This window comes from Pseudoliparis swirei, chromosome 17 (assembly GCF_029220125.1).
Source record: "Pseudoliparis swirei isolate HS2019 ecotype Mariana Trench chromosome 17, NWPU_hadal_v1, whole genome shotgun sequence".
NCBI classification, from domain to species: domain Eukaryota; kingdom Metazoa; phylum Chordata; class Actinopteri; order Perciformes; family Liparidae; genus Pseudoliparis; species Pseudoliparis swirei.
The window spans coordinates 4,802,099-4,825,724 of NC_079404.1; the positions used below are offsets into that span (position 1 = coordinate 4,802,099).

Below are 23,626 nucleotides of genomic sequence, written 5' to 3' on the forward strand. Positions count from 1 at the left end.
TTATTACATCCACCAATGAGAATCTGTTTTCCGTCAAGGTCATATTCTAGACAGACTCATAAGATAACAAGGACAGTGGAAGGACACTTTTTCATACGGTTGTGTTTGTTGCATATAAATTCCCCGGTGATTAAGGACATGAGGTAGTGTTTTCCAAAGGACGGTGACTTATTTCTCAAATCTCACCCTGAATCTTCACACTATAGGATCCAGGCTCTTCTCCAGTGGGTCCATGACTCATCGCGGGTGGCGGCCCACAAGATGGCTGGCCACATGGGATACACGAGTGCCGGAGCCGGCTCTTCTTCTTCTTCTTCTTCTTCTTCGTCGTCGTTGAGGGAGTACGGCCTCCTCATGCCGTCGCCCTCCCACATCCACTGCGTGGCAGCCATCCTGTGGCACAGCTACCAGTTGCCTGTTGACTACGACCTGCCTGCACTGCTCAACAGAGAGCTCTTTGAGTCAGTCATAACCCTTTTCCTTATTTATAAGACCATAAATACATACACACATGCATACAGGGTAGGACATTGACATATTTGTGCCGTGGTGAGAGCCACATGGAGGCAGTACAAATGCAGTGAATATCGTATTGAGCACCTTCAATTAATGTTGGTCTGTGTGGAAGCTTCCTAAATGCAGTCTAATATGTGACTGGTTATTGATGTTCATGCACGGCTTCAACATTTGATTTTTTTAGCCTTTTGAGGACTAAACGGCGTTGATTCCTCACTGGAGACTGATTCCGCTCGTGTGCCCTTCCTCTAGGCTGCTGTACAACTGGTCCATGTCGTTGCCGTGCAACATTGTGCTGAAGAAGGCCGTGGACAGCCTGCTGTGCTCCATTTGTCACATCCACCCCAGCTACTTCTCCCTCCTCATGTCCTGGATGGGCGTCGTTTCGGCGCCCAGCGCCAGCCACTCTCAGGCCCAGCAGCACCGCCTCTCCATGACCGACGACGGCAAAAAGCAGCACGACGCCGACACCAGCGCCGCGGGACTCACGGACGACTCCAAGCACGCCAGACCCCCCGTTAATCTGTCCGAGTCCCAGCTCACGACGCTGGCAGCCGCCTCCCAGTCGTCGGGGGCCATCGAGCAGCTGCTGGCCTCGGGCTTGCCGTCGCTGCTGGTTCGCAGCCTGGCCCAGTTCGGTGTCGGCCTTCTGGCCAGCGCCGACCTGCCTCTGCCTGCTGCTCAGGCCGAGAGACGACATCACCACTACCACTCGTCATCGTCTTCTTCCACCTCCTCATCCTCCTCCTCATCCGCACACATTAGACCGTCTCTGGCCGCGGAGCTCGCCGCTCCGGTGCTGCGTTTCCTGACTGAAGTGGGCAACAGTCACGCCATGAAAGACTGGTTAGGAGGACCGGAGGTGAACCCGCTGTGGACGGCGCTGCTCTTCCTGCTGTGCCATTCCAGTGCCAGTGCCAGTCTAGGCTGTCAGCCTCTGGGCTCTGCGGCCGGGCCTCCTCCGTCCCAGCCTCAGGCTTCAGGGTCCCGCTACTCCCTCACGTCTTCTGGGCAAGGAGGACTCACCACGCAGCAGAGGACCGCCCTGGAGAATGCCACTGTGGCCTTCTTTCTCCAGTGTATCTCCTGCCACCCGAACAACCAGCGGCGCATGGCTAAGGTCTGCTCTTATATTCCACTCTGTTGGGGTCGTAGCCCAAAGCGTTCACTTTCTCTGACACACCAGGCATTGAGTTTTGACATCTCCGACACAGAGTTGTAATAGGTTAAAAGTTTAGAGACGTGTTTTTAAACCCTTGACAGCCATAGAGACTCGCTTTTACTGATGCTATTCGTCATGTTTTAAAATTGGCAACGCAACTTTTTAAAGGTGTCAGAACCACGTGAAGGCCATGGTGGCATCTTTTTGATGTATTCATTGGTGTCTGTATGGATTTCTTTCCTCTGTCTGCAGGTTCTCTGTGAGCTCTTCCAGTCTGCACCCCAGCGAGGCAACGTGCCCATTTCTGGAAACATCTCTGGCTTCATTCGAAGGCTTTTCCTGCAGCTAATGCTGGAGGACGAGAAGGTCACGGTCTTCCTACAGTCTCCCTGTCCGGTGGGTAACCTTCTCTGTTGTTGAATGTCAGCTCTCTCTCCTATCCAGATTGGAGAGAAACATGTCTGTTTATTCAGTACTGGCCCTTTAAGGCCCAATTCTATCCTACATCCTCCAACTCTGTGAACTGGAATCACACTCACACGCTGAATGAAGCACTCGGTTGGTTTGGAATGGCATTTAAAGCGGCCCCCCCCCCCCCCACTTCAGATGAAGTCATGATATTTGTGGTTAAAAAACCCACTCAAACTGACCTGGCACCAAGTAAACTTGATCGATGTAGCAATCAGCTGTGACCACAAGGGGACAGCAAAACAATACGAGGCCTCCTTCCTCATCAGGGTGATTCCCTCACACTGATGCGTGTCTGGTGTGGAGCATTAAGGTCTTCTCAATGACACCGTGGTGCTCCATCTTTTACACAACGCAATGACGGGTTGTCAGAAAAGCTCTTTAGGACTCTGCCTGTTTGCGGGTTCGTCCTGGAGCAGGATGGGGGGGGAGTTTTACTTACCCGAAGCAGACCTTTTTACATCCTAGCTGTCTCATTGTTCTCAGTGTTACGAGGTGTTCTGTCTCGTTGCCCGCTAGCAGAGGGGAGTGTGCTAGGCAAGGTCGCTTGATCCAGACTCGGTCTTTCTTGCTTTTTTTTTTTTTTTTAACAGCTGAATACTGTTGTGTTTGATAGAGGTATTTATTATGACTTATTTTCACATTTGGTGACGCCCACTAGGGTTGTCACGATACCAAAATTATAACTTTGATACCTGCCGTAAATATTTTTGAATTTTGATTCCTGATTTTATCCCAGCCGACTGAACTGAACAGTGGTCTTTGATTTAACGTCTTTCTTTAATTCCATGGGTCTGAGCTGCCTGTTGTATCAGAGAATTTACACCCATCTGGTAACGTGTCAGACGTCATTTTGAACGTTTGTGTATTTTATTATTTCTGTATTTGTGTTGCTTTCTCGAACATTGGACGTGCAAACAATGTGTTAATGGAAGTAAGATAAATTAATAAAGGAAAGAGGTCAGTCGAGATCTGTACTAGCATCAACCTCTCTGAAGACTTAAACATAAAACACACAAAAAAACAATTGACTGGTTCATATCTGCTTAAAAATAATGTCAAAGAGAATTTTATCAGTCCCATATATTGTAAAATGTCCCGTTACTAAGCCGGGCTTTATATTTCAATAACATGCTCATGCAAAACCATTTTGTCCCTGTTTTTTTCTCAGTTATACAAAGGACGCATCAATGCCACCAGCCACATGATCCAGCATCCCATGTATGGAGCAGGCCACAAATACCGCACCCTCCACCTGCCCATCTCCACCGCGCTGGCTGAAGTCCTGGACCGGGTGTCTGGTACGTTCCATCGCGGAACACTTTACAGCGTTTGAGCAGCCAATAGAAACAATCAGCCACCGGTGCATGAATACGTACAAGAAGGCACATTAATTATCTTGTTTCTAAGCTCCGCCCCTGTTTAGTTGGCAGCTGCTCCTGCAGCTGTGGGAGGAGTCACGAGTCATATCATTGGGGTACAACACCACTTCCAAAACACTTGGCACACGACCGTAGAACACGAGGGATCGATTAGTTTCACTGAAGCGTCATCGTGGTTCGCTTTATGATTTCCAATTATTGATAATAATCTGAACATTACTGTTTTTGTCAATGGAGTCTGGTGTGTTTGGAGAGAGGTATAGCTGCTGCTTCTTGTTGGACACAAATTATTTCACTCCATCTCTGTTGGGATCTTTTATTATATTCGCTGTGTTGAACTGTAGAAGGCTTCGGTACCTTTTTAGTGATGTTCTACCTTCAGTTGCGAGCACAGTATAGAAATGTTGATGTGCCTAACTCTGCTAACATTAGCTACATAGAGTTTTTTATGTTAAAACACAACGTTTTAGAAATATATATGTCCCTCTGACATCTCGGTGTAACTATTACAACGAGCATGACGAGCCCCACTGAACCATCCTGAACACGAAGACCATCTGAAAGCATCGCCTCAAAGACTAATGCAGAGCTGTGTAGTCTTCAGATCCTGGGCAGAGGTGGCTGATGCTACTCTGTGATTGGCCAGTCTGCATTTAAAGGGCGGGACTCAGCAAAGGGTCAGTTCTGTCATAATCAGAGTCAGGTCTCACTCCCCAATCTGATGTAAGAGAAGTACTGTTGTCATTCACTGACTATTTATTGAGATATCTCTTTTGATTGCGGTTTAGATTGTGTGAGTAAAGATCATAACTTCATGCATTGATGTTTTATTATGAAAAGCTCTCCTTCAGTTTAAACAACTTGCTTTCCTTGTGCTTTATATTTTTAACCTTGTGCGGGATGTGTTGTTTCATTGATGGTAGTTTAAAGGGTAAATAGGAAGTTTGTATCAGCGAATGTCTAAAAGAGTGTGAGAACGTGGAGGAAATTAATGAACAAAATGGATATCCAATTAATGCTGTCAAAGTGGTCCAACACTTCAAGTATGTTCCAACATCTTATTAAGAGATAATCATACCCACGTCAGGGTGAAATAATCTAGCTGTCTTGAGCTGGGCCAAAACCAATTCCAACACAAGGTGGATATATTTAAAGACATATTTTAGTTTGTACAACTATATAATAAATGTGATATTTTCGCCGACAATCGCAATACCAAGATCTCATCGCCGTGACATCCTTTCCAACAAGCGCGTTTGTAATCGACGGCGACGGCGTCGTCTTCCCCCGTCTCTCAGGGCGCGAAGGACGTGATTGGGGCCAGATTCTAATCGGTGGATAAATGACCAGGAACCAGCTTCGAAACCAAAAATAGCTGCGATTTTTTTCTTTTATGATTGCGGAAATTATGAAGAAAATGAATCCCTGTTCATCCATGTGCCCTCGTTTGATTAACTGGACATTAAAGGGCATCAGTGCAGCACCGGACCTTGGAGCTGCAGGATGGCCTGCTATCTTTCAGCCGGCTTTGGCCCCACGTTGGGCGCCATTTCTGTCGCGCGTGTTCCTTTTTAAACCGTTACGAGTAGGTGTTGGGCGCCAGACAGAAGAGAACGCTAATAAGAGTAACATCTAAGCCAGGGGTCAGGAACCTTTTTGACTGGGAGAGCCATAAAAGCCAAATATTTCTAAATATATTTCATTGAGAGCCATATAGTATTTTTAACGTACTTCTGGTGCTGCATGATGCTATGGGGGGTGGGGTGCAGGTGACTTTTTCTTTGCTCCGCCCCGATGCGCGCGCCGGGGGCTCTGCGGCGCGCAAGACGGCGACACGTAGAGACAGAATGACATGCTGCTGTAGAGACGATCAATAACAGACGTTTAGTTTAATAAAAGAACAAAGACGTCTTTAAGAAAAGGACCTTAAATTACTTCGGCTGTAATCTGGCGCGATAGAGACGATTACAGGGACGCGGGCGGAGATTATTATTTTTTTAACTCAAAATTGTCTGGGAGCCATATGCCGTCACCGGAAGAGCCACATATGGCTCGCGAGCCATAGGTTCCCGACCCCTGATCTAAGCTGTCAGTTTTCGTTTTTAGTCTTCTCGGGTTTAAATACAAGAGTTAAACGAGTTAAAACAAACTCTGGAATGAAGCCCATACACTGTCCATTAACAAAAAGTGAGACTCAAATAGAGTCTGGAGACGACACGACCATGGCCTTCACGTGTCTCTGCACAATTTAATTAAATAAAAGATAAACTCCAAAGACATAGGTGTGTGCGGGGGGCAGGGGTGTGTGTCTTAGTTCATTTAAATCCAGTTCTGGGTATGGTGTGTGTGTTTGTTTGGGGGACAGAGGCAAGAGGCAGGCCTGAAGTGAATGTCTGGAGAGACATCTACTCACACTTCTACTTCTCTCACCTGGACAGAGTTTCGTTGACAAGATATTCAGTTTGATGCTCGGCAATAATAATTTTTTACAATAAAGAGATTCCTGAAAGACGATATTATATTACTCATCTGATTTCATGCTATCTCCTCTTCGTCCAAACAGACACGCCCAGCATCACAGCCAAGCTGATCAATGAGCAGAAGGAGGACAAGGAAAAGAAGAATCACGAGGAGAAGGAGAAGATGAAAGCGGACAGCGGCTTCCAGGACAACTACAGTGTTGTTGTGGCCTCAGGTGCGTGACTTCCTGTCCAACAGCATCCCAGACATCATCTTGTTCCTACCTCTGCATCTCATTTCACCAATTTCATGCCACTCTAGTTGGAAAGCGAGTTTACCCACAAATACGAAGCACTAAACAGAGTTTGTACGGTCATGGAATTCTGAAATGGTTATTTCCAGGCCTTGAAAAGTTCTTGTGTGTGTCCATATTCAGGTTTGAAGTCCCAGTCCAAGCGAGCGCTTTCCACCCCTCCCAGACCTCCGTCGCGGAGGGGTCGCGTGATGAGTGACAAGTTGACGGCGTCGTCTGGTGTGGATCCTTCAGCCAAAACCATCAGTGTGCCCGTCTTCCACCTGTACCACAAGCTGCTTCCAGGTACGACCAACTGGAGTGCAACGTTAAGACGCAGGCTGACATCTGGCAGTTGGACATCGATGTGTTTTGAGCCTCGTACTCAAACTGAGCCACCACATTTGTATGTATGCACAGAGGTCATTTTTTTGTACAATTTCCCTCTCCTCTGCTCCAGGTCAGCCCCTACCATCTGAGATGACCCTGGCTCAGCTACTCACACTCCTGTACGACCGCAAGCTGCCCCAGGGCTATCAGTCTATCAACCTGACGGTCAAACTGGGCTCCAAGGTCATCTCTGACCCCGGTCTTTCCAAAACCGACTCCTTCAAGAGGCTGCGCACTGAGAAAGGTACCAACAATAATATTTCAATGATTCTTACTTGCTAAGATTCACAATTCGGATATTTTACATCGTCCTACAACGGTCTCCTGCTCCGTTGATGGTTACCCTCAATTCATCTCAGGTTATCAAATAGACCTGCAGCGCAGTTCACGTCATTGTTGCTTTTTACTCCGTTTTGTGTTCACGCTGAACTTCATAAGTGATTCAACGTGCAGTCATATCATATGAGCTGATGGCTGACTCATAGATTGGAGCGTTTTGGCGGGTGTCGTCCTGCATCATCAGTGACTAACGCCACGCTACAGCCCTGACTGAGCCTGAGGACGTATTCTCGTAGATGTTACTGAGAGCTGATGGGACGCACACTGTGGGAATTTGTATTAATGAACGACCAAGGGCTGCAGCAACTGCTCGATTATAAATTGATTATAAAAAATAGTTGCCGATGACTTTCATCATCTATTAGTTGAGTCTGTGTTCAATGGCAACCACTGTGGCAACCTCGTCCCTAAAGGTGGGGAACAGCCAGCCAGTGCTGCGTCTCGAGCATCTTCCCCTGGAGCATCTTTCCCAATCCAGCCCCGATTCTTTTTTGGACTTTAATGGCATTTGGCATCAAACCGCTTCCCCGCCTTTTGAGCCAGAAGACAACACTGCCAGTCCATCGATGTGTTGACTGCAGGACTGGTTATATTTAGCTATTTGATTCTGCAGACTCGACGGTCTGCACGAGGCCAAATTCATTTTAACATCATGGTCTTGTTTTGATGATCTCAGCACTGATGAATGTGCAGAACTGCTCGGGTACCTTTTGTGATTGGCCGTGACCCGCCCTCGATCCAAAGTTTCCATTTCAAAACTAGAGCCTCATTTGTTTGGATGAGTTGTGCGACTGATGGTTGGCTAAGTCATATTTTGAAGGGCAAAATTGAATGTATCATCGGCTTATTCTTTTTTTGTACCCGTAAGTGTAAGAAGTGACAATAATGGTAGCGCCACTGTACTTCATATTAGTATTCCGCAAGCCATAACGGCGAGCATTGCACAAGTGTACCGTCTGAATTCAACCATTTATTTGATGATCAAAAATAAAAATCACTACTGTTCCTAAGACGGTTTGAAGGGGAACTCCAACAATGCTTCCAGCTGTGGTGGAGTACTTCTAACCTGACAATGCCAGATGATTTGTTACGGTTTGTCACACACAGCCATCTGAGAAGCAGTCGAAAGGGCGGGCGCTTTCTAAATCTACTTGACGGGTAAATAAATGAACCGTCTAACAACCAGGCTGACAGAAGAGTGAAATCATCTTTTCCGTCGAGATGAGCCTTCATAGTCGTTCTTTGTGCTTCTTTCCAATTCTGAAATAACACCTCCACCACCCCTGCAGCTGCCAGCAGCTCCTCACAGGATGCTGATTGGTCTATTACTTTCGCAATAGGAGTAAACATCTACGTCTCTGACCCAACAGTCAGTCGGCGCCAGATTCGACGAGAAGGAAAATAGTGAACTGTCCACCAAGAGTTCAACAATATAAATTGTTAAATTAGAGTTTACCAAGTGAAGCAGCACACGTAGTTGTTTTGGAGGCAGCCTGGCAACCCCACATTGTTTTTCAACCTTGATATTCCCAAAACGAGCGGGTACAGTTTCGCTGCTTCCCTTCCAATTGAATAAACTACCGCATTATTAAAAGTGCCCGCTGCCCAGACATTGACCACTTGATGTGTCATTATCTTTATTGATATCTATATCCTTCCTCTCTGTGGCTGCTGCATTCAGATGGCCTTATTAAAGGAGCTGTGGAGATCAGACAACAATTAACACAAATTAGTGGCCCAGTAGAATCTCTCCCTGATCCAGACACTGCATCAAAGGTTTTATTTTCAAGTCAATTGACCGTCTGTCCGATGTTTTGCCTCTGAAAGCATTTCTCCTGACTACTGTCAGCCTTAAGGCACTCCGATTATGTACTCGCATCATGTCCGGCGCATGCTTTATTTAATAACACTACCAATCTGCCAAGAAATGGTCCCAATAACCTTGAGATTCATCTCTCCTTCCCTGAAAACATTTTTACAGCAGATAAAAAAGGGGAAATGATAGTGACCCCCGATAAAGACGGTGAGAAAGCTAACCATGAAGCCTGGGATGTCTGTCTGTCGGTACCTATGTGGGTGTGTCCTTAGCATATCTCCAGAACAGTTCATCTCTTGTATGGAGGACTCGAAATGGATTAAGTATAAATAAATTAATGCATGAATAAATATAGGAATAAATAAATGCTTAAATAAATGTATAAATAAATGCTGAAATAAATGTATAAATAAATGCTTAAATAAAATCTATACATAAATAAATAAATACAGGAATGAATAAATATAAGTTATAAATCAACAGGACATCATTAAATAAATATATTTCTGTATTTATTTATTTATACATTTATTTAAGCATTTATTTATGTATTCTTGTATTTATTCATGCATTTATTCATTTATTTATACTTAAGTCGTTTTAAGTCCTCCATACTCTTGTACTTCAACAGATGATCGCAGGACACAAGGCAGCAGAATTTGACATGTCATCTGCAGCGGGCCTTTAAAGATCCGATCCTCTGCATAGATGTAGATATATCAAAGTTGCGGTGGTCCAGCACAGTGCGGGGCAGAAAAACGAATCCCCTGAGAGAGAGTTAGAGAGCGATGAATTTCTGAGAGACGAGTAGCCTGAACATGACCCATCATTCGACCACAGCTTTCAATAATCCTAAAAACACCAAGGCTGTGCCAACACAAAACAACGTGTGTGGGTTAGCACGAGTGTGTGTTTGCCTTTCAGCATTTGTTTCCTTTTGACCGTCTTGTCATTGTCTGTTAGAAGTGTAAACAAGGACATGAGGACGGTGTGGCGCATCAGCGCATGGAGGGTTGGGCACCCTCAACGACAAACATTACCGCCCGCTGATGACGATGAGCCGGCGAAGGAGATGGTCCGTCGTGATCGGAATCTCTCCCCCTGCTCTCCGTTTGGTTCTTTGAAAAAATGAAAGACAAAAATAATAACATAATATTCCGAATGGACGAGGTCTCATTTCTAAACGTTGCATTGGGACAGAACAAGTCCTCAAATCGTCGGACGCTTCCTTGGCTACTTCTCAGGCTAAAGTTTTGGTCCATACAGACAAACTTGTCGGGAGTATCTCATGATGAAAAAAATGGGAATTTAGCGACTGAATTGATGAGGACTAGATTATTGTGATGCGTCTCATACATTTAATTTGACTTCATATCGCACATTATTTGCCCACACTACAATAACAATTAAAAGCAGCAGTGTTATTTGTGCGCGAGTCATAACTATTTCATAAACACCTCTCGGTTATAAAAGATGTACGCGAGCTCAAATGATATTCTGCTGAATATTTCATCGGCGCTGTCTGCGCCCTGCAGCACAGAGGAGAGGGCCGGAGTACCGGACCAAAGGATCGTCATCATTTGTTAGAGAAATCCAAGATGGCGTCATATTAAATCGTTGCAGAACAGAGCGTCAGTAGTTCCCTTAATCTTCTAATAAATAGGCTGCTGTGCAATTATCACCAAGTACAACTTTAGTTTGTAAAATGGCTTCATGAACACCAGTTTATTTAGAGATGTATTAGATAGATACTGTATAACATCCGAGGGTGAACTAAAAAGCTCTCCAATGCGAGTATTCTTCGTCTTCTCCTCCTCACCCAGCACATCTTCATCACCTGCCCATAGGGATTGTGGGAATTAGCATTCTCTCCGTAGCCTCGTTATTAGTGCTCCTCTTAAACCCTCCTGTTAGCTTCACATTTAATAACATATTTTATCCTCGGGGTCAATTTGACCCCAGCAATTAAAACCTCCAGAAAATTATTATAATTAATATTGTTTCCCAAGTTTAAGTGTGAGGTACTTTATGTTTGTTTGTTGACTACCTAAATAGCCCTTTAAATATATAAAGAAGTTGATATTTCTTATGTTTGACAGTGAAAAACAGCCTGGGGTCAAATTGACCCCAAAGAAAACCGACTTTAAACATTGAATGGGGTCAAATTGACCCGAAAGGTAACAGGATGCTGGCCAAGTTCACCACAACGCAACTTGTATTCATAAATTAACTGTTCACTTGTCACATTTTCAAATGTGGGGTGGGTGAACAGATTGTCACAATAACTTTTTGGAAGCAATTTAAACGTACAGCTCGCATATTGTGGAGAAACGTTGTTTTATGATGCATGCGCTGCCACCCTGAACACAAGAAAAAGAGGGAATGAGTGCTCGGTGCTTTTATGAAAGGCACTGGCAGGCGTCTTATACATCCAAATATACTTTTTTCATATGTATTTCCTGATTTGTTCGTGCACTGTTTTAGAGATGAGTCCTGTGATCGTGTTAGAGCCTGAACTTACTCTTTCTACAACAGTTCTGCAGTAAAACAAACATTGACTGTTTTATTAACCTCACAGTGGACTTGAGGTTAATAAAACCCACAGGTGTTCGTGCTAACGAGTGTCCGACATACCAGACAGAGTGTGAACGTACAACAGGTCCTCCCTTTGCCCTCCTTGCAGTGGATCACTGTGACATCCTGAACAGCTGTCCCGAGGACGAACCGATGACGGCCAGCGAAGAATGTCTGGACGCCGCCACCGACGAGTCCCTGCTGGAGACCAACCCCATCCAGTCACCGCTGCAGGTCTTTGCAGGCATGGGCGGCCTGGCCCTGATCGCAGAGAGGCTGCCCATGCTCTACCCTGATGTCATTCAGCAGGTGAGACTCAAACCCCCACACACACACACGTATGCATGGATGATGCAAGTACCATTAAAGTAGATCTTAAATAAAGGACCACAAAGCTGCACTTTTATTACGCTGCATTAAACTGTATGGACCTACAGTAATTACTTGTTTAGATGTATTAATGAAATCACAGTGGAATGAAATATGAGTGCCAGTCGTAGTGACACATTATTTATAGTTCAGCTCTTCAAATGTACAGCAAATTTCTTGTGATTGTTTTTAGGATGATATCAAGACGCACACAATTTGACAAAACTATCCTTATGTCGAGGTCCATTTCCCACCTTTTGTATTGGGATCGGTTGACGTTAGCGCAGCAGCTTCTGAAATATCATCTTGTTTCATCTGTGATAGTGAAAGAGATTATCCTTGGAGTGTTGGGCTCCAGAAAAATGGGTCTTTTTTTATTACTATTTTGGGACATTTTGCGACCAAACGAGTCACCGTGAAACTAATTGTTGGATAAATCGGAAAAGGTCTGCGATCATTGGTTGCGTTGGAAGTTCTGTTCACAGTATGAAGAGAGACTTCCTCTCCTTTAGGCGTCAGTTGGCCACATGATGACTCGGCAGCGTTCCCGCTCTCCTAACGTCACCCGTCAGCATTGTCTCATTTTCCCTGTCCCCTGAAGTTACCCTCTGCTCTCCCGGATGGTCGTTCCACAGGTCAGTGCCCCGGTGGTGCCCTCCGCCACGCAGGAGAAACCCAAGGACAGCGACCAGTTCGAGTGGGTAACCATCGAGCAGTCGGGCGAGCTGGTGTACGAGGCGCCCGAGTCCATCGCCGCCGAGCCGCCGCCCATCAACAAGCAGCCGTCTCAGTCGTCCTCGGTGGCGCCGTCTTCGGTGCAGACCATGTCCCCCATCCCGGCCCACTCTCTGGCGGCGTTCGGCCTGTTCCTGCGCCTGCCGGGGTACGCCGAAGTGCTGCTGAAGGAGAGGAAGCACGCCCAGTGTCTGCTGCGCCTGGTGCTGGGCGTCACCGACGACGGGGAGGGCAGTAAGTCTGACGGCGTGCGCTCGTGCGTGTGAACACTGGTGTGTGTGTGTGTGTGGTTAAACACTGGTGTGTGTGTTCATACACTAGTTTCCTGAACACTAATCATGTCTTTGTCACCGTTGCTGCTCATATTAGTCTGAACTAACTGGTGAGATGGTCTGACATCAATCTAACGGGATCATTTCTCACTGATGGTTTGTTTTCTCGTAAGTTTGTGATTGATGTCGTCGTCTTTTTCATCTTGTTGAGTGATACCGGTCACAAAGCAGCTAGAGAGGCACATATGGAAAAATACTTGTAAAAACAGTACTTTTTATTAATGAATGCATGATGAGCAAACCGTTTTGTCCATTAAGAAACGCAGACATACACACCTCATAAGGAATGTGACGCTATGGGTCACTACGAAGGGGCTCATGTTGCTCATAAGTAGAGCGGCTGTCCCCCAATCAGAATCCTTGGGTCCTCCAGCTGATGTGGCACTTTGCATGTCGGCGCCTCCCACCGGCGTATGAACGGGTGAATGGTGACGTGAAGTGCTAAAGCGCTTCGAGTGGTCGGAAGTCCATTTAATCCTTAAAAAAAATAGCGTTCGCATTACAGAATCACGAGATGAGAACCAAACGCTCAGTCTCCTGATTGTCTGCTGCCTCCTCCTCCTCTCAGGTCACATCCTGCAGTCTCCTTCAGCCAACGTGTTGCCCACGCTGCCGTTCCACGTGCTGCGAGCGCTGTTCAGCAGCACGCCGCTGACCACGGACGACGGCGTTCTGCTCCGCCGCATGGCTCTGGAGATCGGCGCCATCCACCTCATCCTGGCCTGCCTGTCGGCCCTCAGCCATCACGTCGCCCGCAACCCCAACGGCAACGCCAGTGTGTCTGAGGTATGGCACGCAGGGTCTCCAGGCCTGGAAAAGTCCTTGAAAAAAAATTCTGTCCCACACGTTTTGGAAAAGTCATGGAAATGTGTTAGTCATATATTCAGTTATTTTACACAGTTTGATTAAAAGATAATTCATTGATATAAATATGTATTCTTTTAATCAAACTATTGTCCCTCATTCATTTGTGTCATTTATATATATGTACATACACTACCGTTCAAAAGTTTGGGATCACCCAGACAATTTCGTGTCTTCCATGAAAAATCACACTTTTATTTATCAAATGAATATAAAATATAGTCAAGACATTGACAAGGTTAGAAATAATGATTAATATTTGAAATATTAATTTTGTTCTACAAACTTCAAGCTCAAAGGAAGGCCAGTTGTATAGCTTATATCACCAGCATAACTGTTTTCAGCTGTGCTAACATAATTGCACGGGTTTTCTAATCAGACATTAGTCTTCTAAGGCGATTAGCAAACACAATGTACCATTAGAACACTGGAGTGATAGTTGCTGTAAAAGGGCCTCTATACACCTCTGGAGATATTTCATTAGAAACCAGACACTTCCACCTAGAATCGTCATTTACCACATTAACAATGTATAGAGTGTATTTCTGATTAATTTAATGTTATCTTTATTGAAAAAACAGTGCTTTTCTTTGAAAAATAAAGTAATTTCTAAGTGATCCCAAACTTTTGAACGGTAGTGTATATATGTGTGTACATATATATATATATGTATATGTGCCCTGAGATGGACTGGCGACCTGTCCAGGGTGTCCCCTGCCTTCGCCCAATGTCAGCTGGGATCGGCTCCAGAAAGTCAAGCACAGTATTGGAGCTTTCCCTTTTCTGGCTTGGTTGCTTAATAAGAGCAAACCATTCTCTGGATCCTGCATAAAACAGGGCGTGTGGGTTCCGCACTAGACCGGCCTCGTTTGTTGTATTTTGGGGGTCGGGTCTGACACTCGTCCCTCCCCTCCCGTCCCGTCTGTGGATTTATTGAGTCGACAAAGCAGAGGACGGATCACGGGGCCAATGACTTGAATGTGAGCCAAAGACTTGTCACTGTGGCCCCACTGTCCTTGAGCCCCACCGTGTGCTGCAATGGGAGACAGAGGAGGAAGATGACATGGACACCCACTGTTTTTTAAATAAAACATCAGCTCTTCACCTACAATACATTGCTGGTTGTGATCCATGTTGACTTTTATTGATTACTCCCATATGACCATCAAAAACAAACCCATGAATGCGTCCTTTGCTTATAATTTTCAGCGTGTTCAAGGACAGTCGGCTTTCACCTTTTTATTTTTATTTTGGAGCACAATGTGGATATTTTTAGGCTCCATTTGCTAATGAATGCCATTCAAGAAGAATAATACCACTTCTTCTCAAATAGTTTCCAGTCGGCAGAGCTGAATTTCACCGATCAGTCCGATTCTACCATGCCACCATTTTTAATACATTGGCAACCAGCGTTCTCATAAACAGAGGTCAGGCATCCCCAAAACCGTCCTTCTATCCCTCGACTTTATCCTACATCTGTGTCTTTGTTGACAGCCGCAGATATCCAGCTGTCACGGCGCGGGGACCAGTGAGGAGCAGCAGCTGTACTGGGCAAAAGGAACTGGTTTTGGTACTGGATCCACAGCCTCGGGCTGGGACGTGGAGCAGGCCCTCACCAAACAACGGCTTGAAGAGGAACACGTCACCTGTCTACTGCAGGTACATTTACCCATCAATCCCACCTCATATTTCATTTTTAGAAATATGGGTTTTTTACCTAAGACTGCCAAAGTTAACATGTCAACACATTGCTTTATGTAAGGTAAAGGTGAGTTGTTCTTGGACGGGGGTTGGTACCATGATGTCATAGCATGGTCGACGAAAAAATTGTCAGTTTGGTCAGCCGTGGCTAAATATCTAGTAAACACGCTTAGTAATAATGTTTGATAATAATTCAAACCATATTTAAGAGGGTATGATTTAAAAAGGCTTTCATATTTATTCTTGTCATTATCTACCCAAGAGCTTCCTCGTCTCTAGTGTTTTGGTACATTTCGTAAAGGAAAAAAAGCTGTTTAATTAAATCTTAAGCAAAGAGGTAAAAATGAAACCCCAAAGTATGGTTCACATTTTGTACTACCGTGTCATTTGTAAGTGCCTTCATCATTTGAGATGTTTGATTGTAAAGAGAAATGTTATTTGCCTTCATCATTTCAAGTGTTAACACTTATACATGTGTCCGTTTAAGCAAGGTGGACAGGTTTTATGACTCATTCGTCTCACAATGTGTCCATATTGTTTTGTTCACCAGGTCTTGGCAAGTTACATCAACCCCGCGAGCGCCAGCAGCTGCCACGGCGCCGACGGCTCGTCAGCAGACGGCAGAGCCAACAACAGCTCGGCTCTGCCAGCCGTGCTGCAGGAGCTGTTGAGCCAGTCCTGCCTCATCCCCGCCATGTCCTCCTACCTACGCAACGACTCAGGTAGGCTCCCTCTTTTTAAAGAGTGACCGGTAAAACACACGCAGTCAAAGGGGCGGGCAGCATTGGGACATCGAGAAAGGTGTCGTATGGCCAAAAGCTCCAGAAGTTGCAGGTTAACCCTCCTATTACCTTTGGGGTCAATTTGACCCCATTCAATGTTACATTTTTTAAAATTTATTCATATTTCATGACTTCCTTATTTATTGGGGTCAACTGGGAACACATCCAATTCACATGATGATATGTTTTCAATGTCGTGTACAATTTGACCCCAGGCTGTATTTCACTGATTAAAACATATAACAAATATCAACTTTTTTATTTATTTAAATGGCTATTTAGGTAGTCAACAAACAAACATAAAGTATCTGACTTAAACTTGAGAAACAATATTAATTCTAATCATTTTCTGGAGGTTTTAACTGCTGCGGTCAAAAAGGGTAGAAGATGTTCGTAAATTTGAAGGTAACAGGAGGGTTAATGGTCTTTGAGTTGAGACCCGTTTGTCAACATCTCTTAAAAGGTTAGAATAAGATAAATGCATCCGGTTATTAAGTTTATATCCAAGCCAATCAGTGTTTTGTATTCATCAAGTGTATATTGCAACCTGGAGAACCCATTTCTAGGTGTATTGTTATGAAGTTAGCTCGCTCAATGTCTAAATCGTCAGGCCAGATTGAGACGATTTCGGCCCAATCCGGCTACTTCTGATTTAAATTTGGCGGTTAGAAAAAGGTGATGTGCTGGTAGATTACACTTTGGCTGAATTTGACGGGGTCTTGATAATACTGTGGCAATAATATTTGTCATTTAATGGACGAAAAACTCAGATACAACATTAAACTGTGTTGTGTCCACTCACTCTTATTATCGACTCATTTGATTTGAGAAATATTGTAATTTTGTTTTCAATCATCGTAATTGATCACAATTACCTTTTTAACGTGATATGAGCGTATTTAGTTGTTTGACTTCACCCTTTGTTGGTTGCTGCAGCCTATTTATCTTACATTTCATCTCTGGTTCTTTGATGCAGATATAAAGCTTTGTATGCTTATGATGTGTTTAACATTGCTCACGTAGACTAATCACTCTACATGGGTTTCTGGCGAGGTTATAATTTGGATTGATTGTGTTGACTTGGGCCGATTCTAAGTTTCGGATTGTACTGGAAACCGTCCGTCTGCTTGGGTTTTATTGCCAATCGCCAATGTAAACCAAGAATCACCTTTACTGTGACATGCTAACGGGTTTAGTACCAAAACTGTCCTCTTTCAAGCAAACGTGCAACACAAGACGAGCCATGGAATTTACAGGTAATTGCGACAGCATTAGTTGGCTTCTCTGGTTCATGTGGCCCTCGTCATATTAGTGATGGGCTATTTTGGCAAAAGATGAAACGACTGAATGATCACTTTCCTCTCGTATGCCAAGAGAAAAGTCCTGAAGCAAAGTTTTCTTTTATCCATCATGGCAGAGGAAAAAGAAGAAAAAATATATATGTTTGTGTGTATGTATATGTGTATGTATGTATATATATATTATATTATATATGTATGTATATATATGTATATATTATATGTATGGATGTATATATATATATTATATATGTATGTATATATATGTATATATTATATGTATGGATGTATATATATATATTATATATGTATTATATATGTATGGATTTATATATTATATGTATGGATATATATATATATTATGTATGGATATATATTATATATGTATGGATATATATATATATTTATTATATGTATGGATATATATATATATTATGTATGGATATATATGTATGGATATATTATATGTATGGATATATATGTATATATGTATGGATATATATATTATATATGTATGTATATATATTATGTATGTATATATATATTATGCATGTATATATACAGGACTGTCTCAGAAAATTAGAATATTGTGATAAAGTTCTTTATTTTCTGTAATGCAATTAAAAAAACAAAAATGTCATGCATTCTGGATTCATTACAAATCAACTGAAATATTGCAAGCCTTTTATTCTTTTAATATTGCTGATTATGGCTTACAGATTAAGAAAACTCTAAAATCCTATCTCATAAAATTTTAATATTTCCTCAGACCAAGTAAAAAAAAAATTTATAACAGCTGAGTGTTTGTCAAGGCTCAGGAAACCCTTGCAGGTGTTTGAGTTAATTAGACAATTCAAGTGATTTGTTTAATACCCTACTAGTATACTTTTTCATGATATTCTAATATTTAGAGATAGGATATTTGAGTTTTCTTAAACTGTAAGCCATAATCAGCAATAAATCAGAATAAAAGGCTTGCAATATTTCAGTTGATTTGTAATGAATCCAGAATGCATGACATTTTTGTTTTTTTAATTGCATTACAGAAAATAAAGAACTTCATCACAATATTCTAATTTTCTGAGACAGTCCTGTATATATGAAATCCGGTTGTGAAGAAAGAAAAGATGCCACAGTATTGAAAAGGGTACCATTCCCTACCATGGGGCCTTTTTATTTATGCGTTACTACAATACACTGGGGGGAGCGGGGTACTATCAGAGACCAGTGTGTGGAACAAAGAAGCTGTGAAGGTCCATCATTAAGTCCTGTTCGTGCTCCACGTCATGGAGTCCGTTCTCTTTGTTCAGATGTGTCCTCATCCCATCAAACGATTTAACCCCCTGATGTTCGTCCGTTGTGGAACGATCTGAATTTCCTTATCGTTTGTGTGTCCGCGCTCACGATGTGACGCGCTGCCAGCTGGTGCCCTTTTGAGTCTGAGAGAGTGGACTCCATCTCGACGGTAGCGCCGCAGGCTGGAGTTGCCGCAACGAAGCCGCCATGTAGTTCTGAATGATACCTGGAAGCCGTCTGTACGTTCCCGTCTCTTTTTGATCGTGCGATGGAGATGTTGGCTTTTGGCCCAATGAAATGGCGTCTGGAACTGAAGCGGAGGCTGTGCACGTCGCACGGCTGAGTCCAGGCTCGTCTGAGACGCCACGCATCATAATGTTGTTTTCATACTCGAGGATGCAAAAGACTAGCCCTTCCACTTTGATTAGTTCTTCTCACGTCATCGTTTTGTTGTCATACATATTCGGCAGATTGATGGAAGCGAATGCCAATTTTTCTTTTTCCAGATTAGTGTAGAAGCGTGGCCTCTCGGAGAACAGCTTGTTATGTGTAACCGTAAAGTGCCGTGTCGGTGTTAGAGGAGGGGTGCCGCTGTAACCTGCTATTATTCTGCTCAGGTAATCTCTTGGTCCCTCAGTGGACTTGGCTTCTGCACCGGTCAGTCCGTTGCTTATTTCCTGCCTCTGTTCCTCAGGGACTCGCAGGTTATTAGTGCCGGGCTGACCCTTTGTCGTCTGGGCTGCAGTGGCACTGAAAGCTATACTCGCTTTTCTTTTGCTGCACTTTATGAAGGCTTTCACATTTGAGCCGAAGAGTAAAGTAACAAACCCACAGACGGTCCAGCCGTCCATTCACAGGATGATTGCATCATATTGTGATCGTCCAATTGTCTGGGTTCAAGTCGATATTGAAATGTCATGCTCCAGGTGGGCCAGCCAGACGATATCTACCATTTGCAAGAAATACAAAAAGTCTGGATGTTGGTTAACGTGGTTTGTCGGCGACTGTGACTTAACCCTCCTGTTACCTTTGGGGTCAATTCGACCCCATTCAATGTTTAACGTCTATAAAAAAATGATTAACATCATTTTGTTTTGCTTCATATTTCATGACTTTTTCTAATTTATTGGGGACAACTGGGAAAACCTAAAATTCACATGATATGTTTTCAATGACCTGTACACAACTTAGAACTTAGGTGTAAAACATAAGAAATATCAACCTTTTTATATATTTAAAGGGCTATTTAGGTAGTCAACAAACAAACATAAAGTGACACTTAAACTTGGAAAACAATATTAATTCTAATAATTTTCTGGAGGTTTTAATTGCTGGGGTCAAATTGACCCCACGGGTAAAATATGTTAGTAAATGTGAAGGTAACAGGAGGGTTAAGTTCTCGAGCATGGTCGTCCTTCGATCAAAGGATCGGTAGTTGGATCCCCGGCTCCGGTAGTCCATGTCATTGGGCGATGTTGGATAGTCCTGATGGACATGGTGTCAACTTGCATGGTAGCACCTGCCATCAGTGTGAGGATGGGTGTGAATGGGGGGGGAAGATGACATGAAGTGTGAAAGCACTTTGAGTGGACTCGAAAAAGTGATATACAAGAACAGACCATTTAGCTTTCAGTCTATTCCCAGCTGTTCGGTTTGATCAGGCCCCCTTTGGTGTTTCGATTGGTTGGAACAGATTTCTTGCAGCAAGAGAGCTTCAGAGTTTCTACCCTCCCACCACCGTTGTGTGCTGTGGCTTATCAGCCCAGAGCCGGTTCCAGCCACTTTGTGCTGCTGGTGAGTTTCAGTTGGCAGGAGCATCTCGCCGTGCGCATGCTGGCGCGTGCTAATGCGCCCCTGCTCTCATCATTAAATAACAGCTGATAAAGAGTTGTGAGTGTTGGAATTGCGCCTCATTATCTGGTAAATGCCCCTGGTGTGTGTGTGTGTGTGTGTGACGAAGTTCATAGCCCAATGTTTGATTATGTTTCTCCACATGCTCGGTTGCAGCATGGCTTCAATGATGACACATTTTCCCTTTCTAAAAAATGTATGCATTTACCGTTAAATTCAATAATCGATGACACAGTCCTGTGCTCACGAGCCCATTGCATGGCGATAACTGAAGTCACGGTGCATCCAGGCAAATGAAAGCTGGGGGCTCTCGGACCGCCTTCTGGTTCCGGAGGCAGTCGGCCGGGAGCCCCGAGCTGTCGTTCAACGTCAAGAGGAGCCTTGCAATGAAACTCTCGGCTGCTTCTCTCCGGGCGGAAGACATCAGCCCGTCTCGACTCCGTTTATGGAGCGGACGGAGCTCACGTCACTCGTTAAGCTCGTGCTTATTACCTTCGCATTGCGGAAGGTTATGTTTTGATCGACGTGTATTTATTTATTTATTTGTATGCGTGTTACTCACATAACTCAAAAAGTATTAAACCGAATCGCATGAAATCTTGGTGGGATGAATGGTTATTATCCGGGGACCATTCGATTAGATTTTGGGATCGATCGGGTTCAAGGTCATGAAAAGGTCAAAATCTTCTTTTTACCAATTGGAATGCAACTAATGCCAAAATGTTCATAATTCAATTGCCCAAGCTTGTGATATGCGAAGGTATGCGCTCTACCGAGTGCCCGTTCTCGTTCTACATGGGATCGTCTGTGTTTGTTGCAGCGTGCATGTCTGAAGAGAAAAGGAGTAAAACCACGGTGACTTTTTTTCTTTTCGCCACACACGCACAATTTTGGTTTAGTTTGATCAAATAAAGGCCGCCCTCCCCAGGGAATGACCCGCGTCACATTCTCCCCCAACACCAGAGCTCTCCAGCCTCGCTGAGCTCATCGCTTTGTGTCGGGTTGGTTCCGTCTCACCGCTCAGGAGCCGTTCTCAGTACACTGGAGGTAAACCTGAAGGAGCATTTTAATATCCAACGAGTAGGGATGCACCGATCTGATCGGCGCCGATCCATATCGGCCGATATTCCCATTATCGGTTTTGATCGGCGTTCTCAAAACGGCCGATCAAAACGGCCGATCAGATGACGTAACATCTGCGAGAACTATCAGACGTTTCGATCGCCGCGCACTGCAACGGAGACGATGCGCCCGGCGAGGGCCGCAGAGTGAGAGGTCCACGAGGGGATCCTCACCACCGAGCGGCGTCCCCGTCCCCCGAGTTGAATCACTGGGTCGACTCAGCCGACTCTCACATGTCTGAGGCTCTGAGCCCCTAGAGACTGATGCTCACGGTAAACTCATTCGATCGGGAGCGCGCGAGGGTTTTGATGAAGTTAGCGGAAGGATTTAAGTGACAACATCCGGTTTTGCAAAGTTAGCGGAAAGAACCACGTGGAACGACATCCGTTTTTCAAAATAAGATGTCGACAAATCATACACTAGCATATAAAAGTAAACAATGAACTGATTTTGTATCTTTATAGATCGTTTCTGAGATTTAGCTTGAATTATGCTAACATTAAAACATTTTTACTGTACCAAGGAAGAGTTTATAAAAATAATAAGTTAAGAAAAGTCCTGTATATAGATTTCCCCAAGAGTTCCAGGAAATGAATAATGCAGATGTGTTCCATACATATCTGAAATCCCCTACAATAGCAATCAAACAATTTTAATGTATCAATTAGGACATTTTTCAAAGTAAAAGTCCTAAATGTTTAAAGAAATCTGTAATTTCTTTAATGTTTGAATTGCTTTATATATGTATTTCCTCATAGTCCAAGGCAATAATGCTAAACAATAAATAGAATGCTTCAATCGACACCGTGATCGGTATTATCGGATCGGCAGATACTGATTTCAGTGATCGGTGATCGGCACCAAAAACCTGATCGTGCATCTCTACTAACGAGCTATAAGACAAGCAACGCTTTGAACGTTGCTCTTCGTCGGCTGTTTGACGAAGTAACTCTTTGCTCTCGTGTTTGCCGTGAAAAGTTTGTATCTGCTTGTTACTGAGTTCTCTTGCCCCCTGGTGGACACAACAAGTGTGCACCTTTTTTAATAAAATAATTCAAAATGGAATGAAATCAATTGTCTTTTAAAGGGAACTGCTCTATTAATATATGTAACCATGAGCATAATCTAGAGTGTCTATTAAAGCATTAGGATGATAAAGACCTGCCCATTCCTCTTCATTCCCCTCTTGGTCGTGTACCTTTTTTCAAATCTGTGGACCTCAGGAACAGGAAGTCCTAAATACACCTGCTCTTCTTTACTCCACTGTTAACTTCACAAAGAGTTTTTGTTGTTGTTGTCGTCGGACTCTCTTAATTACTGTCTAAAAACTTACAAATCTCACCACCTCCCTGGAGAAATTCTACTAATTTCTCTGAACTGCCCCAACACTTTGGATTGGCACCGTTAGTCTTACCTCGCCGACCAGCACACGGGCCTTTTTTATTTCTCGTCCCGCCATTAACCCCGAGACCCTCAGTCCCTGTCGGCGTAGAGCGTCGCTCCACATTCATCCGGTGTCTTGGCAAAGCCTTTTGGGATACATCAGTTCCCCACCATCACAAGAAGCTAAGCCATTCGTAAAGAGGTAATACTTTGAAATGTCACCACAAGACTAATTCATCTTGATTGAAGAATGAATTTCGTGCACGTTTTGTTTGACGCCAACTGGTTTCAAGATCTGATGTAGGGTGGGGGGGGTGGGTTCTTTAAATGTTTGTTATATTTAGCCTTGCCTCCTTTTCTGTTCTCCACCTCGCCACCCCCTTTTACACTCATCCAAGAGGGGCTCGATTTAAAGTTAATCTAAGCCTCCAGTCGGCGACGCCGCTCAGGAAATGGCTATTTTGGTCCATCATTCATGTCGAGTGGGCGTGCGC

General features: G+C 44.0%; 1 protein-coding gene across 6 annotated transcripts in view; it reads left to right on the top strand.

The window, feature by feature from the left end:
- birc6 (baculoviral IAP repeat containing 6) overlaps positions 1-23,626 on the top strand; it is a 102,844-nt gene that overhangs the window by 40,773 nt on the left and 38,445 nt on the right. For 4 of the 6 annotated variants that reach the window (XM_056435665.1, XM_056435668.1, XM_056435669.1 and 1 more), the window contains exons 53-64: positions 207-461; positions 769-1,636; positions 1,931-2,074; positions 3,318-3,447; positions 6,092-6,223; positions 6,425-6,586; positions 6,741-6,914; positions 11,485-11,708; positions 12,404-12,737; positions 13,404-13,621; positions 15,194-15,358; positions 15,951-16,122. In XM_056435665.1, coding sequence (XP_056291640.1) covers positions 207-461; positions 769-1,636; positions 1,931-2,074; positions 3,318-3,447; positions 6,092-6,223; positions 6,425-6,586; positions 6,741-6,914; positions 11,485-11,708; positions 12,404-12,737; positions 13,404-13,621; positions 15,194-15,358; positions 15,951-16,122 — 2,978 coding nt within the window. The remainder of the gene's footprint in view (positions 1-206; positions 462-768; positions 1,637-1,930; positions 2,075-3,317; positions 3,448-6,091; positions 6,224-6,424; positions 6,587-6,740; positions 6,915-11,484; positions 11,709-12,403; positions 12,738-13,403; positions 13,622-15,193; positions 15,359-15,950; positions 16,123-23,626) is intronic. The other 2 variants (XM_056435670.1, XM_056435671.1) reach the window with 1 other exon arrangement.